Source organism: Mobula birostris, chromosome 17, assembly GCF_030028105.1.
Source record: "Mobula birostris isolate sMobBir1 chromosome 17, sMobBir1.hap1, whole genome shotgun sequence".
NCBI classification, from domain to species: domain Eukaryota; kingdom Metazoa; phylum Chordata; class Chondrichthyes; order Myliobatiformes; family Myliobatidae; genus Mobula; species Mobula birostris.
Genome location: NC_092386.1, coordinates 1,963,872 through 1,979,214, shown reverse-complemented (window position 1 = coordinate 1,979,214; position 15,343 = coordinate 1,963,872). Strand labels below are relative to the sequence as shown.

General features: G+C 45.1%; 1 protein-coding gene across 2 annotated transcripts in view; it reads right to left on the bottom strand.

The window, feature by feature from the left end:
* The window catches only part of mctp1a (multiple C2 domains, transmembrane 1a), a 559,392-nt gene extending 544,451 nt beyond the window's left edge, over window positions 1–14,941 (bottom strand). For both annotated transcript variants that reach the window (XM_072281200.1, XM_072281201.1), the window contains exon 1: window positions 14,227–14,941. In XM_072281200.1, the coding sequence (XP_072137301.1) occupies window positions 14,227–14,670 (444 nt within the window). In that variant the 5' untranslated portion in view covers window positions 14,671–14,941. The remainder of the gene's footprint in view (window positions 1–14,226) is intronic.
* Window positions 14,942–15,343: the final 402 nt, after the last annotated feature.

Below are 15,343 nucleotides of genomic sequence, written 5' to 3'. Positions count from 1 at the left end.
GAGTCCGCAAGTGTCACTATGTCCGAGGATGCGCTGGGAGAGTTCGCAAGTGTCACTATGTCCGAGGATGCACTGGGAGAGTCCGCAAGTGTCACTATGTCCGAGGATGCACTGGCCACATCTGTCACTACTTCCAAGGATGGGCTGGGATACCCCACATCTGTCACTATGTCCAAGGATGTGCTGGCCACATCTGTCACTACATCCAAGGATCGGCTGGGACACCCCACATCTGTCACTATGTCCGACGATGTGCTGGGAGAGTCCGCAAGTGTCACTATGTCCGAGGATGTGCTGGCCACATCTGTCACTACATCCAAGGATGGGCTGGGACAGGCCACATCTGTCACTATGTCCGAGGATGCGCTGGGAGAGTCCGCAAGTGTCACTATGTCCGAGGATGTGTTCGGACACCCCACATCTGTCACTATGTCCGAGGATGTGTTCCGATAGTCCGAAAGTGTTACTATGTCCGAGGATGCACTGGGACAGGCCACATCTGTCACCATGTCCGAGGATGCGCTGGGAGAGTCCGCAAGTGTCACTATGCTTCAGGTGCCAACATATCAACAGAACATGCCCACTCTCACTGACCCTAACTCTTCTGTATTTGGAAGGTAGGAGGGAATGGGAGCACCGGGAGGAACAGCACACAAGCACAAGAAGAACTAACTCCTTACAGACACCAGCAGGAATTGAACCCCGGTCGCCAGCATTGTAAAGCTACTATGGAAAATTTTTAAATCTGGCGGTGCTCGTGGACAATAAATTGAATTTACTGTAACTTTGCTCACTTCAATTAGTAAATCAGATATTAGAATGCATTAAGTGATCAATCATGAACCAAAACCATAAGGGAATTCTGCTGGTATAAATCACTCAGAGTACAACATTCAGAATACTATGCACATCACTGGAGATAAAAGATATTGCCATTATTGACTGGATACAATGGGAGAGACTCGAAAATCGAGTGGGTGTTTTTGCTCATTTAAAGATACAGCGGGCAACTGGTCCTTCTAGTCATTAAGCCAAACCACCCAGTGTGACAGATTTAACCCAAGCCTAATCTAGGGACAATTTACAATGACCAGCTATGTCTTGGAACAGATTGTATTTTATAGTCATTAAGGAAAATAATTTGAACTTGGTTCACCCTGGCCAACATACAAGCCCAGAGCCTCAGGCTCACGGACTGGCAGCTACCACAAGAAACTTTATTTTCAGGTTGAAGTGTTGTTTGCTGACAAGTAGTAACTCTGATTCCCTGCTTCCCACCAAGCCAGTCTCTCACTGAACACTCAGCTTTTACATTGAAAAGCAGCCACATCCAAGCTCCAGCAGGAATTTTAGTTGTACTGCAATCACTAGTTTGGCAGGAAGCATCTAGCCGAGTGAGATACAAGCAGGATCTCTGTCTCAGTCTTGGACTTGGATAATTTGGACCCGGTCTTGGATCACACACTAGTTCTCATCGAGCAGTGGAAAAGGTGAGCAGTTTCAATTTCTATATCTGAGGATCTATCCTGGGCCCTAGATACTGATGCAATTACAAAGAAGAGTAGCTATATTTCATGAGGATTTTGAGGAGAATTGGTATGCCACCAAAAACTCTAGCTAATTTCTACGGATGTACTATGGAGAGCATTCTAATTGGTTGCATCCCTCACCCTCTGGTACAGGGGTGGGTGGGGGGGGAGTTGCTACTGCACAGGATCAGAAAAAGCTGCAGAAAGTTGTAAACTCAGCCAGCTCCATCACGGGCACTAGCCTCCCCAATTCCCAGGACACAATCAAAAGGCGATACATCAAGCAGGCAGCATCCATCATTAAGGACCCCCATCACTCAGGACATGCCCTCTTCTCATTGCTACCATCAAGGAGGAGTTACAGGAGCCTGAAAACACAGGATCAGCTTTGACCTTCTGCCAAAAGATTTCTGATGGACAATTCATCCATGAATAATTTTAGCATGAATCCAATTTTACCCTCTCTTTTTGTACTACATTTTCAATCTAATTTTCTATAAGTACTTCATATTGTAATTTATAGTTTTTAAAAAATGCATTGCAATTTTATTTTGCAGCCGTAGTACAAATTTCACAACATATATGAGTGCTATTAAAGCCAATTCTGATTGAGATTTGGGGAGTGTACAGGGATCCATTGGTGGAGGAAGTATACCAAAATACCCGGCACACCAAGTTACACAAAGGGAAATATAATAGTAAATTTCCTAACTTAAAAAATAACTGTTGAAAAGGGAAACCAGATGTTTCCTGTTGTCTTCTTCTAACTTCCCAGAGAAAAGATAGACTAGCCACTTTGCATGGCAAAAATTATCTGAAGATGAAATTTCCTGAAATAAGAGGAATTGGCCTCCAAAGGACCACAGAATATATTTAAGGATGGCAACTCTCCAAAGGAAGAGGGTGATAGTCAATTTCGTTCTCTTTCAGTACTTTACATTCACTAAAGGGCATAAAAATAAAACAAATCAAATAGGGAGAATCCAATGACATTGAAGGAGATCCCTCTTCCTTCTCTTTCGCCTGTGATCCACTTTTCCCCCTCCCCCATCATATTCCTCCTTATGATAAAATATCACTGTCAGCATGGTTTCTGGAAAGAAAATCTTTCCTGACACATCTGATAGAGTTCTTCAAGGAAGTAACAAGTTGGGTGGAGAGGAGAGGCAGTGGATGTCATTTATTTGGATTTTCAGAAGGCATTTGATACGGTGCCACACATCAGGCTGCTTAACAAGATAAAATCCTGTGGTGTTACAGAAAAGATACTGGCATGGATAGAGGAATGGCTGACAGGCAGGAGGCAGTGAGTGGGAATAAAGGAAGTCTTATCTGGTTGGCTGCCAGTGGTGAGAGAACTTCCTCAGGGGTCAGTTTTGGGACCACTGCTTTTCTCATTGTTTGGCAGTGATTTGGATAATGGAATTGAAGGCTTTGTGACAATGTTTGCAGATGATACAAAGCTAGGTGGAGGGGTAGGTGGCACTGAGGAAGCAATGCAATTGCAGCAGGACTTAGACAAATTGGAAAAACAGGCAAAAAAGTGGCAGATGGAACACAGAGATACAAAATGTATGAAAATGCATCTTGGTAAAAGAAACGAAAGTGCGGACTATTATCCAAATTGGGAGAAAATTTAAACATTAGAGGTGCAGAGGGACTTAGGAGCCCTCCTGCAGGATTCCCATGGGTTAATTCACAGGTTGAGTCTGTGGTAAAGAAGGCAAACTCAATGTTGGCATTTATTTCAAGGGGGATAGAATATAAAACGAGAAGATAATGCTGACAGTTTATAAAACACTAGGCTGCACTTGGAGTATTGTCAACAGTTTTGGGCCCTTTATCTCAGAAAGGATGTGTCATCATTGGAGAAAGTCCACAGAAGGTTCATGAGGATGATTCCAGGAATGAAGGGGTTAACATATGAGGAGCATTTGGCAGCTTTGGGCCTGTACTTACTGGAATTTAGAAGATGCTGTCTGACCTGCTGAGCTCCTCAAGCATTTGCTGTGTGTTGTTGAGGGAGTTTATCTACATTTCTAGCTGGTTTAATGCAGGTAAAACGGGATGGAAAGATTAAATATATCCGTTCAGGAGGGGTAATATGAGAAACTCAGGAATAATAAATGTTTTATTATTAGGATGGTATGGTATCATGGTAGATAATGTGTTGCTTTACAACACCCGTGTTCAGGGTTTAATTCCCACCACTGGCTGTAAGGAGTTTGTACTTTCCCTTGGTGACCATTCGACCTGTACGTTCTCTCCAAGTGCTGCGATTTCCTCCCACATCCCAAAGACATACATGTTACCAGGTTAACTGGCCACATGGGTGTAACTGGGCAGCAGAGGCTTGTAGCACTGGAAGGGCCTGTTACTGTGATGACCTCTAAATTAAAAAGTATCGCATGATTTGAGCAAGACATAAACATCCCCAGAATCGTCAGATATTATACAGTGAAAAGCCGTTTGCTGCCTTTCAGAGTGAGAAGAGAGTTGACTGCCCAGAAGTGCAAGAGAAACAGGAATGTTGGTTGTACAGTTGACTGAGGAGAAATGCAGGGATTTTTTGGACAATGATCAGACAGATGACTGAGAATGAGAGCCAGGAAGCCGGTTTGAATGAGATCCCTACAAGAAATGAGACTCTGGCTCCATCTGAGATCCAGCCAGGGTGGTAGTGGTAGGGAAGGACACAGTATTGTGGTCAACGTCACTGTAATTTGAGATACCTGTAACTTACTGACAAAGCTATGATGGAGAGTGAAAAATAAGTGTCTTGAAACCATCATTATTGACTTACATATTCAACCAAAAAGCTGTGACAAAACATTTTTAAAATGTTTTATTTGTTACATGTGGATCGTCACATTGAGTGAAATGTGTCGCTTGCATCAAATCAGTGAGGACTGTGCTGGGCAGCCCGCAAGTGTCGTCACTTCCGGAGCCAGCATACCAAGTCCACAATTTAGTAATCCTCAGTGTAACTCTTTGGAATGTGGAAGAAACTGGAAGACCTTGTAAGAACCCACACTGTGATTCAGAGAACCACAGGGTGACAGGGTCAGGGAATGTTGAATCTTTGTGGATGGAGTTAATAAACTGCAAGGGTAAAAAAAAATATGGGAATCATATATAGACCTCCAAATAGTAGCCAAGATGAGGGGTTGAGATTGCAAAGGGAACTGGAAAGGGCATATAATAAGGGTAATGTCACAATAGTAATGGGGGACTTCAATGTGCAAGGGGATTGAGAAAATCAGGTTGGTGTCGGATTGCAAGAGAGGAAATTTGTTGAATGCCCAATGAGATGGCTTTTGCAAGCAGCTTGAGCTTGAGTTTAGGGGAATCTATCTTAGATTGGGTGTTGTGCAATAACCCAGATCTTATTAGGGCACTTAACATAAAGAAACCTTTTGGAGGCAGTGAGTATAATATGATTGAATTCATACCTCAGTTTGAGAGGAAAAAAACATAACTCACGTGTATCAGTATCGCAATGGAATAAAGGGAACTACAGAGGCATGAGAGTGGAGCTTGCCCAGGTGGATTGAAGGATACTGGTGGGGATGATGGCAGAGCAGAAATAGCCAAAGTTTCTGGGAATAGTTCACAAGGTGCAGGATAGGTATGTTCCACAGAGGAAGAAATTCTCAAATGGCAGGGGGCTGACATTTGAAGTAAAGGACTGCATAAAAGCCAAGGAAAGGGTATATAAAGTAGTAAAAGTGAATGGGAAGTTCGATGATTGGGAAGTTTTTAAAATCCAACAAAAGGCAACTAAAAAAAGCTATAAGGGAAAAGATGAAATATGAGGGCAAACTAGCCAATAATATAAAGCAGTATACTAAATATTTTTTCAGTTATGTAAAGAGTAAAAGGGAAGTGAGAGTTGATATCGGACCTCCGGAAAACTATGCATGTGAGGTCATAATGGGGGATGAAGAAATGACAGATGAACTTAATGAGTACTTTGCATCAGTCTTCACTATGGAAGACACTAGTAGTGTGCCAGAGGTCCATAAATATCAGGGAGCAGGAGTGAGTGTCATTGCTGTTACAAAGGACAAAGTCCAAGGTAAACACAAAGGTCTTAAGGTGGATAAGTCACCTGGACTAGATGGACTACATCCCAGAGTCCTGAGAGAGGTTGCTGAAGAAGAAATGGATGCATTGGTCATGATCTTTCAAGAATCACTTGATTCTGGCATGGTCCCAGAGGACCAGCAAATTGCAAATGTCACTCCACTCTTTAAGATGGGAGGAAGGCAAAAGAAAGAAAATTATAGGCCAGTTATCCAAACCTCAGTGCTTGGGAAAGGGTTGGAGTCTATTATTAAGGATGAGGTTTTGGGGTACATGGAGACTAATGATAAAATAAGTCAAAGTCTACATGGTTTCTGTAAGGGGAAACCTTGCCTGACAAATCTGTTAAGAGTTCTTCGAGGAAGTAACAAGCAGGGTGGACAAAAGAGAGGCAGTGAATGTCATTTACTTGGATTTTCAAAAGGCATTTGATAAGGTGCCACACATGAGACTACTTAATAAGATAAATCCCTGTTACATTACAGGAAAGATACTGGCTTGGATAGCAGAATGGCTGACGGCCAGAAGGCAGCGAGTGGGAATAAATGGGCCCTTTTCTGGTTGGCTGCCAGTGACTAGTGGTGTTCCTCAGATGTCAGTATTGGGAGCACTACTTGTCACAATGTTTATCAATGATTTAGATAATGGAATAGATGGCTTTGTGGCAAAGTTTATGGATAATACAAAGATAGGTGGAGGGGTAGGTAGTGCTGAAGAAGCAATGCGATTGCAGCAGGACTTAGACAAATTGGTAGAATGGGCAGAAAAGTGGCAGATGGAATATAGTGTTGGGAAATGCATGAAAATGTATGTTGGTAAAAGGAACAATAGTGCAGACTATTATTTAAATGAGGAGAAGGTTCAAACATCAGATGTGCAAAGGAACTTAGAAGTCCTCATGCAAGACTCCCAGGAGATTAATTTACAGGTTGAGTCTGTGGTAAAGAAGGCAAATGCAATGTTGGCATTTATTTCACAGGAATACAATATAAAAGCAAGGAGATTATGCAGATAGCTTTACAAGACACTAGTCAGGCCATACTTGGAGTATCATCAACAGTTTTGGGCCCCTTATCTCAGAAAGGATGTGGTGTCATTGGAGAGAGTCCAGAGGAAGTTCACAAGGATGACTCCAGGAATGAAGGGGTTTGAGGAGCATTTGGTAACTTTGGGACTGTACTCACTGGAATGTAGAAGAATGTGGGGGGGGCCTCATTGAAACCTATGTGGAGAGGATGTTTCCTATGGTCGGGCCATCCAGAACTAAAGGGCACAGCTCAAAATTGAGGAGCGACCTTTTATAATGGAGGTAAGGAGGAATTTTTTTAGCTAGCAAGTAGTGCATCTGTGGAATACTCTGTCAGAGAATGCAGTGGAGGCCAAGTCCGTGGGTATATTTAAAGCAGAAGTTGACTGTTTCCTGATTGGTCAGGGCATCAAAGGATATGTCAAGAAGGCAGGTGTACAGGGTTGAGTGGGGTCCGGGATCAGCCATGATAGAATGGCAGAGCAGACTCAATGGGCTGAATAGCCTCATCCTGCTCCTATACTTATGGTCTGCCCACAAGACAAAGGAGCAGAATTAGGCCATTCAACCCATCGAGTCTACTCCACAGAATGTACAAACACGAGAACATACAAACTCCTTGCAGATAGCAGTGGGGATCAACCCCGACCAGTGAGCACTGGCACTGTAAATCCATTGCACTAACTGCTACAGTAGTGTGCCACCTGCCTGTTTTGAAAAAACTGAATTGAAAGCTCATTTTCAGTCAGACGATTGATCTGAAAAGTATACAGTTGACATACCAACACCTCTGAATGAAGTGATAGCAGGGCTAGTGCCAATCGTTACCTCCGGCCCCACCATTCCCACCACCAATGCACAACTCAGCAAAACATCCTTTGCACAAGCAGGAGAGACTGTGCAGCAAAGTCCAAGGCTCCTCTAGTTACCAATACTAACAAGATCACACACATTTTATTGGCTAAAAGCATTTGATTACTCTCTGCCAAGTGTTACTACTGAGTGAGCCACATATTTGTTTTGGCATTATACAGTAACACCCTGTAGAGACATATTAACCCAGCAGCAAATTGTACACAAATGTGTACTTGGACGATCAATAATTTGAAGGAAGCATAATTCTGCAAGGAAATTTGATATTGCTTTATTTACAAGATCCCAGTCAATTACGTTTGTGTATTGGTCAACACTGTCATATTTTTATTTCCACATGATAGATATTGGGTGTTGCCTGTAAAGTTGGGCATTTAAGGCAAAGCTGTTATCATCAGAGCATATGGCTGTTCACATGACAACGTGCTAAGACCAGAGAAGTGTGGGAGATGGGAGAGGCAAGGGCCAGAATTTCACAGGCTGCAGATCCTACAGTTCTTAGGTAGGAAATTGCAAATAACAGTTCACTAAAATAATTCGGGACATTCATTTGCAAGGTAGGGGTTAAGCTTAACCCCAGCAGTGAAAACACTGGCAAATAAAAGAATTATTCATTTGATTTTTTTTGTATTTAAACAGATTGCCTTTTGCACATTGGTTGTTTGTCAGTCTTTCTGTGTAATATTTAATTGATTTTATTGTATTTCTTTGTTCTACTGTGAATGCCAACAAGAAAATGAATCTCAGGGTTGTATATGGTGATATATGTACTTTGATAATAAATTTACATAGAACTTTGAAATCTTTTCCTTCAGGAATGGTCAGTTGTGAGTCGGGCAGTAGGTTAAAATGCTAGAAATCTGAAACAGGAATTCAATCTAACATGAACATGCCAATTTCCAGTTTCAAGAAGCAAGTAACCAATGTGCTTTCAAAGTTCAAAGTCATTGCTCTGCGATGACACCAGTGCCAAGCTGTATGGGTCCTAATGACAACATCAGTGGCATGGAGAGGGGATACTTGCAGCATGGGCAACTGCCGGTTTTCCATACAACCTTGCCCAGGCCTGCGCCCTGGAAACTTTCCAAGGCGCAAATCCATGGTCTCACAAGACTAACAGATGCCTATTTAGTATTATAGTATACTTAGTACTAACTTTTGCTAGCTGGTTTTCCAGCTTTAGGAAAGAAGAGTGTGGCATGGTAGTGCAGCCATTAGCACAACACTTTACAGCATCAGCGATTGGAAGATTAGAACATAGAACATAGAATAGTACAGCACAGTACAGGCCCTTCAGCCCACAATGTTGTGCCGACCCTTTAGGGTTTAGTTCTGTCTGTAAGGAGTTTGTACATTCTCTCCATGGCCATGTGGGTTTCTTCTGGGTGCTCTGGTTTCCTCCCACAGTCTAAAGATGTACAGTTTAGGCTTGGTAAGTTGTGGGCATGCTATATTGGCACCAGGCTGCCCCCAGCACATCACACATGATAATGTACTCATTTCATTGTAGGTTGCAATGTTTGTGACAAATTATGCTAATCTTTAACTTTGCCCATCAGGCAAGTCATCTTTGACCTCCCACCATCAGGTGATAGATACACTGTACAAGACCAAAGACTGCCAGGCTGGGTAACTGCTTGTGAGGTTTCTGAACACCCTGCTACCACCTAGCACACATTATTTATAAACAGCACCAGTAGCAGCATTGGTGTTGTACACTTAACTATATGCACTTTATGTCAACTTGTACATCTGACTTGTTCACCTTCTAATTCAAGCTTTAATATCGAGAAATGTAATGAGCCATCCTGGTCTTGCAGGATAAAGAATACTGTACCAAAGGTTCACAACCCTCAGTATGAAGATAGTTCACCTCACTTCAGGTCCTTCGTCCCTCATTCAGTTTGAGAACCCAGCTGCCAGCGTCCTTGAACCAGGGAAAATCTCCGCCTGCATCTACCAGACAGCAAAACATGGTACAGAAATAAGTGTGTCAAACCCTGAGCCAGCAATAGGACAATGGACAGAACTTGGTGTTTCAATGATGTCTCTTTCCAATCCTCTAAACCAGGGATTCCCAACCTTTTTATGCCATGGAGCCTTACTATTAACCGAGGGGGCCATGGGAGCCCAAGTTAGGAAGCCCAACCTTCTAAGCAGTCTAACTGAGAGATGGAAAGGGTTGGTGTTCCTCCGGCAGACTGAGTGACTGATAGATTTCTGGACATGGAAGTAACTCAATACAAGGTGAAGAAGTGAGAAATGAAGCCTTGATCAAATGAAAAGCGAAGCAGGGTCCAAAGAACAGATTTAATTCCGACACCTATCTCACAAATGAGTCCATCAGAAAGAAAAAGTTACAGGGCACCATAAACCTGCACTTCTGTCCACCTAGTCTTCACTTTTACACTAATCCTACACCATTTTCCACAGAACTGATGAAGGGTCTTGGTCCAAAACATTGACTCGTTATGCCCCTCGATTAATGCTTCCTGACCTGCTGAGTTCCTCCAGCATTTTGTGTGCAAGTCTTGAAAAAGAGTCTTGGCCTGAAACATCAACTGTTTACTCATCTCCATAGATGCTGCCTGACCTGCCGAGTTCCTCCAGCATTTTGTGTGTGTTGCTCTGGATTTCCAGCATCTGCAGAATCTCTTGTGTTTGCAATTATACCTCTATATAGCTTCAGATTTAGATTCTATCACCAAAATACAGAGCAAAGGCAATTTACATTGGCCAAATAAGCCATCAATGCACACCTCTGGGATTTGGGAGGGAACCGGAAGACTGAGTGGAAAACCACGTGATGAAGAGGGCAAGCTCCATAAAGACAGCAACCTGACGTCAGGACTGAAACCATCATGCCGGCACTGCCAGGCACCAGCTCTGCCACTGTGTTGCCCCGAGAAAGAGACTGAAGCACAGACAGACCCACCAAGACGGGCAGGCAGAGAAGCGTGTCAAGTGATCTCTACGTGAAAAGGCTGCAGAAAGGTCAAGAGAGTTGGGGATATTGCGGGACCTTGTGAACCTGTGTTACAGGGAAAGGAGATTGAACAGGTTAGATTGAACAGGTCAAGAGAGATGGGGATATTGAGGGGTCTTGTAAACCTGTGTTATAGGGAAAGATTGAACAGGTTAGGACTTTATGCCTAAAAATGCAGGAGAACAAGAGGAGATTTGATTTAGGTATACAAAATTATGAGGGTATAGATAACATAGAACATATAATAGTACAGCACAGTACAGGCCTTTCAGCCCACAATGTTGTGCCGACCCTCAAACCCTGCCTCCCATATAATCCCCCACCTTAAATTCCTCCATATACCTGTCTAGTAGTCTTTTAAATTTCACTAGTGTATCTGCCTCCACCACTGACTCAGGCAGTGCATTCCACGCACCAACCACTGAGTAAAAAACCTTCCTCTAATATCCCCCTTGAACTTCCCACCTCTTATCTTAAAGCCATGTCCTCTTGTATTGAGCAGTGGTGCCCTGGGGAAGAGGCGCTGGCTATCCACTCTACCTATTCCTCTTATTATCTTGTACACCTCTATCATGTCTCCTCTCATCCTCCTTCTCTCCAAAGAGTAAAGCCCTAGCTCCCTTAATCTCTGATCATAATCCATACTCTCTAAACCAGGCAGCATCCTGGTGAATCTCCTCTGTACCCTTTCCAATGCTTCCACATCCTTCCTATAGTGAGGCGACCAGAACTGGACACGGTACTCCAAGTGTGGCCTAACCAGAGTTTTATGGAGCTGCATCATTACCTCATGACTCTTAAACTCTATCCCTCAACTTATGAAAGCTAACACCCCATAAGCTTTCTTAACTACCCTATCTAGCTGTGAGGCAACTTTCAGGGATCTGTGGACATGTACCCCCAGATCCCTCTGCTCCTCCACACTACCAAGTATCCTGCCATTTACTTTGTACTCTGCCTTGGAGGTTGTCCTTCCAAAGTGTACCACCTCACACTTCTCCGGGATGAACTCCATCTGCCACTTCTCAGCCCACTTCTATCAATGTCCCTCTGCAATCTTCAACAGTCCTCTACACTATCTACAACACCACCAATCTTTCTGTCGTCTGCTAACTTGCCAACCCATCCTTCTACTCCCACATCCAGGTTGTTAATAAAAATCACGAAAAGTAGAGGTCTCCGAACCGATCCTTGTGGGACACCACTAGTTACAACCCTCCAATCCAAATGTACTCCCTCCAACCTGACCCTCTGCCTTCTGCAGGCAAGCCAATTCTGAATCCACCTGGCCAAACTTCCCTGGACCCCATGCCTTCTGACTTTCTGAATAAGCCTACCGTGTGGAACCTTGTCAAGTGCCTTACTAAAATCCGTATAGATCACATCCACTGCACTACCCTCATCTATATGCCTGGTCACCTCCTCAAAGAACTCTATCAGGCTTGTTAGACACGATCTGCCCTTCACAAAGCCATGCTGACTGTCCCTGATCAGACCATGATTCTCTAAATGCCCATAGATCCTATCTCTAAGAATCTTTTCCAACAGCTTTCCCACCACAGAGGTAAGGCTCACTGGTCTATAATTACCCGGACTATTCCTACTACCTTCTTTGAACAAGGGGACAACATTCGCCTCCCTCCAATCCTCCGGTACCATTCCTGTGGACAACGAGGACATAAAGATCCTAGCCAGAGGCTCAGCAATCTCTTTTCTCGCCTCGTGGAGCAGCCTGGGGAATATTCCGTCAGGCCCCGGGGACTTAACTGTCCTAATGTATTTTAACAACTCCAACACCTCCTCTCCCTTAATATCAGCATGCTCCAGAACATCAACCTCACTCATATTGTCCTCACCATCATCAAGTTCCCTCTCATTGGTGAATACCGAAGAGAAGTATTCATTGAGGACCTCGCTCACGTCCACAGCCTCCAGGCACATCTTCCCACCTTTATCTCTAATTGGTCCTACCTTCACTCCTGTCATCCTTTTTTTCTTCACTTAATTGAAGAATGCCTTGGGGTTTTCCTTTACCCTACTCGTCAAGGCATTCTTCAATAATGTTGTTATTGATGCCAATCACAGTGGTCTAGTAACCCACTCGTTCGTTGTGTGCCTTGTCGTATGATGTGGGCAATCATGGCCTTTCCATGAATATGATTGTTCTTGGCAAATTTTCCTACAGAAGTGGTTTGCCATTGCCTTCTTCTGACAGTGTCTTTACAAGACAGGTGACCCCAGTCATTGTCAATACTCTTCGGAGATTGTCTGCCTGGCATCAGTGGTCGCATAACCTGGACTTGTGATCTGCACCAGCTGCTCATACGACCATCCACCATCTGCTCTCATGGTTTCACGTGACCCTGATTGGGGACTAAGCCAACAGAGACCTTGCCCGAGAGAGACCAGCAGGCTAGTGGGGGGAAGGAGCACCTTACACCTCCTTTGGTATCGACATGTCTCAACCCAGCCACCCGAGTTCATCGCTAAGTGACCTTTCCCAGATGGTTCTGGAAAGGAACAACATGCCCAACACAAAGTAATCAGAGTTGCCATTTTGTTCAGTTTTCCAATTCTTTGCATTCAGATTTTCTTCCCTCTGTAAGAAAAGCTAATATGTTTTTATTTGCAAGTGTTTGAAGGCTGTGAATATTTTTGACAAAGTTTGAGGTACAAGGCAAAACAGACAATGCTGGGGGAACTCAGCAGCCCAGGCAGCACCGATGGAGGGAAATGAATAGTGCATGTTTCAGGTTGACACCTTTCATCGGGAGTCCTGCTGGCTGACAGATGCTGCCTGACCTGCTGAGCTCCTCCAGCACTGAGTGTGTTGCTTGGCATCAGCAGAATGTTGTGTGTTTGGGACGAGCCAAACCCCTTACCATCCACAGGCTCCCTTTCCAGTTTGATTTCGGCATTTGAGAGAAATTTGGGTTAGTACATGGATGGGAGTGGGTGTTTACCGAGCTATAGTCTGTGACTTGTCAGAGTGACAGTTCAGCACGGCCTGAATGGGCCAAAGGGCCTGGTCTGTGTCCGTGTTGTTCGATGATTCAGGTTACTAGTGACTAATTTGAACTGTATGTTTTGGCAGGGAAATACTTTTATTCTCATTCTATTCAAGAGCCACTCTCCGGTGTCTGAAAAATCGCCGTAGATCCGGATAACTGTCCGGAGTAACCTAAGGATGCTAATATTCGCGGTTAGCCTGCTGCCGGTCTCATTGTGGACCGTCTGCCGCAGGGTGGACGCCAAATTCAGGATGGCTGCAGCCCTGAGCTGGTGATCGGAATGGGAAACCTCAAGTTATCCGGCTGATCTCAAAGCCGAAAGCATGTCGGAGAGATTCCCCCGGGGGGTAGGCTGGCCGAGATGCCAGCACAAATGCAAACGGTGCCCCGACCGTTCAACCGTTTGACCGGGGTCACAAAGTTTCTCATCTCTCCCGGACAGAAGCTTCGGTCTGAACCCCGAGGGCTGCACCGTCCGCTTTGCACGGACTCCCGGCCGAAACCCAAACATTTACTATAACGAGTATGTTTCCATGAAGAATTTACTGCGGATTAGACTCAGAGCCAGACCAGATGACTGCCCACTGCTGTCCGTGAGAGTAAACGCCATGCGGACATTCAGGAGGAGTACCCGCGCGAACAACAGGCTGCTCGGTGTGCAGCACTAACATTGCGCCAAAACGAGGGGGGCTGTCACTCGCAGCCGCTACTCACAGCTTCCGCAGTCCCGGCCGGACTGCTCGCCTCCTGGTCTCGGGCGGGCTCGGGGCGCTCCGGGCAGTCGTCCGCACCCAGAGCCGGGCGCCTCTGGTGTGTCACAGCCGACCAGACGCTGGCGAAAATCGCCCTCTGCCTCACCGGCGTCACCTGTTTGGACTCGGAGAGCAGTTTAGCCCCGGCTCGGGAGTCCTGCCGGTCCCGTGAAGCTCCCGAACAGCACAGGTTGGGCTGCGAGGACGAGAAGACGCGGTCCAGCACTTGTCTCTTGCTTTTCCAAATCACTCTCCCCGCCGCCTCCTTCTTGCCCTCGCCCTTCTGCTCGGACGCGGTTTTGGGGCTAAGGAAGGGCCGGGTCTTCTGGAAGTGTTTTCGGAGGCGAGTGTGTAGGGAGTGGGATTCCTGCCTGCCGTTGGCGTCGGGCTCGGCCATCTCGTCCATTCTGCGGCAGAGGCTGCTTCAAACTCCGGGAGAGAGCGACCCTCCGCTCTCCTCGGCAACTGCCTTCTGTACAGTATTCTGCTTTCATTCAACAGTTAACCAGCAATAACCGCTCGGGCTGCACTCACCGCACCAGGCTGACGACTCCCGAGGAGCGACAAATAACCACAGGGCAAAACGCTTGGATTAGTAAATCCATTCTGGAGCAAACCACCTGCAGGCCGTGGACACAACTGATCTACACCGCCAGCATCACCTCTCACGTCGGAGGAAGCAGGTTCACACACAGCCTGCAACCGCCGATTGATCAGGCCAGCACGTGTCAGCTGGGGGTGGATCTCTAAACTTGCGGGTTATGTTCAAAACTAATACACTCAGTTCAAACATTTACACTAAATGTGATCCTGCATTTGCCCTGACAGTCATAACGGCACAAAGGAGGCCGTTCGGCCCTCCAAATCCATGCCGGATTCCATCAGCCCCATTCTTCAAAGTAAAATCATCAAAAGTAAATGTGTTATCAAACGACATATATGTCGCCATATACTACCCCGAGGTTCATCTTCTTGGGGGTATTCACAATAGAATCGGTGATAAACTACACACAAAGATTGACAAACAACCTTTCACGTGCCGTACAACTTATTTGCCAATACTGTACCCGTCTGCCATC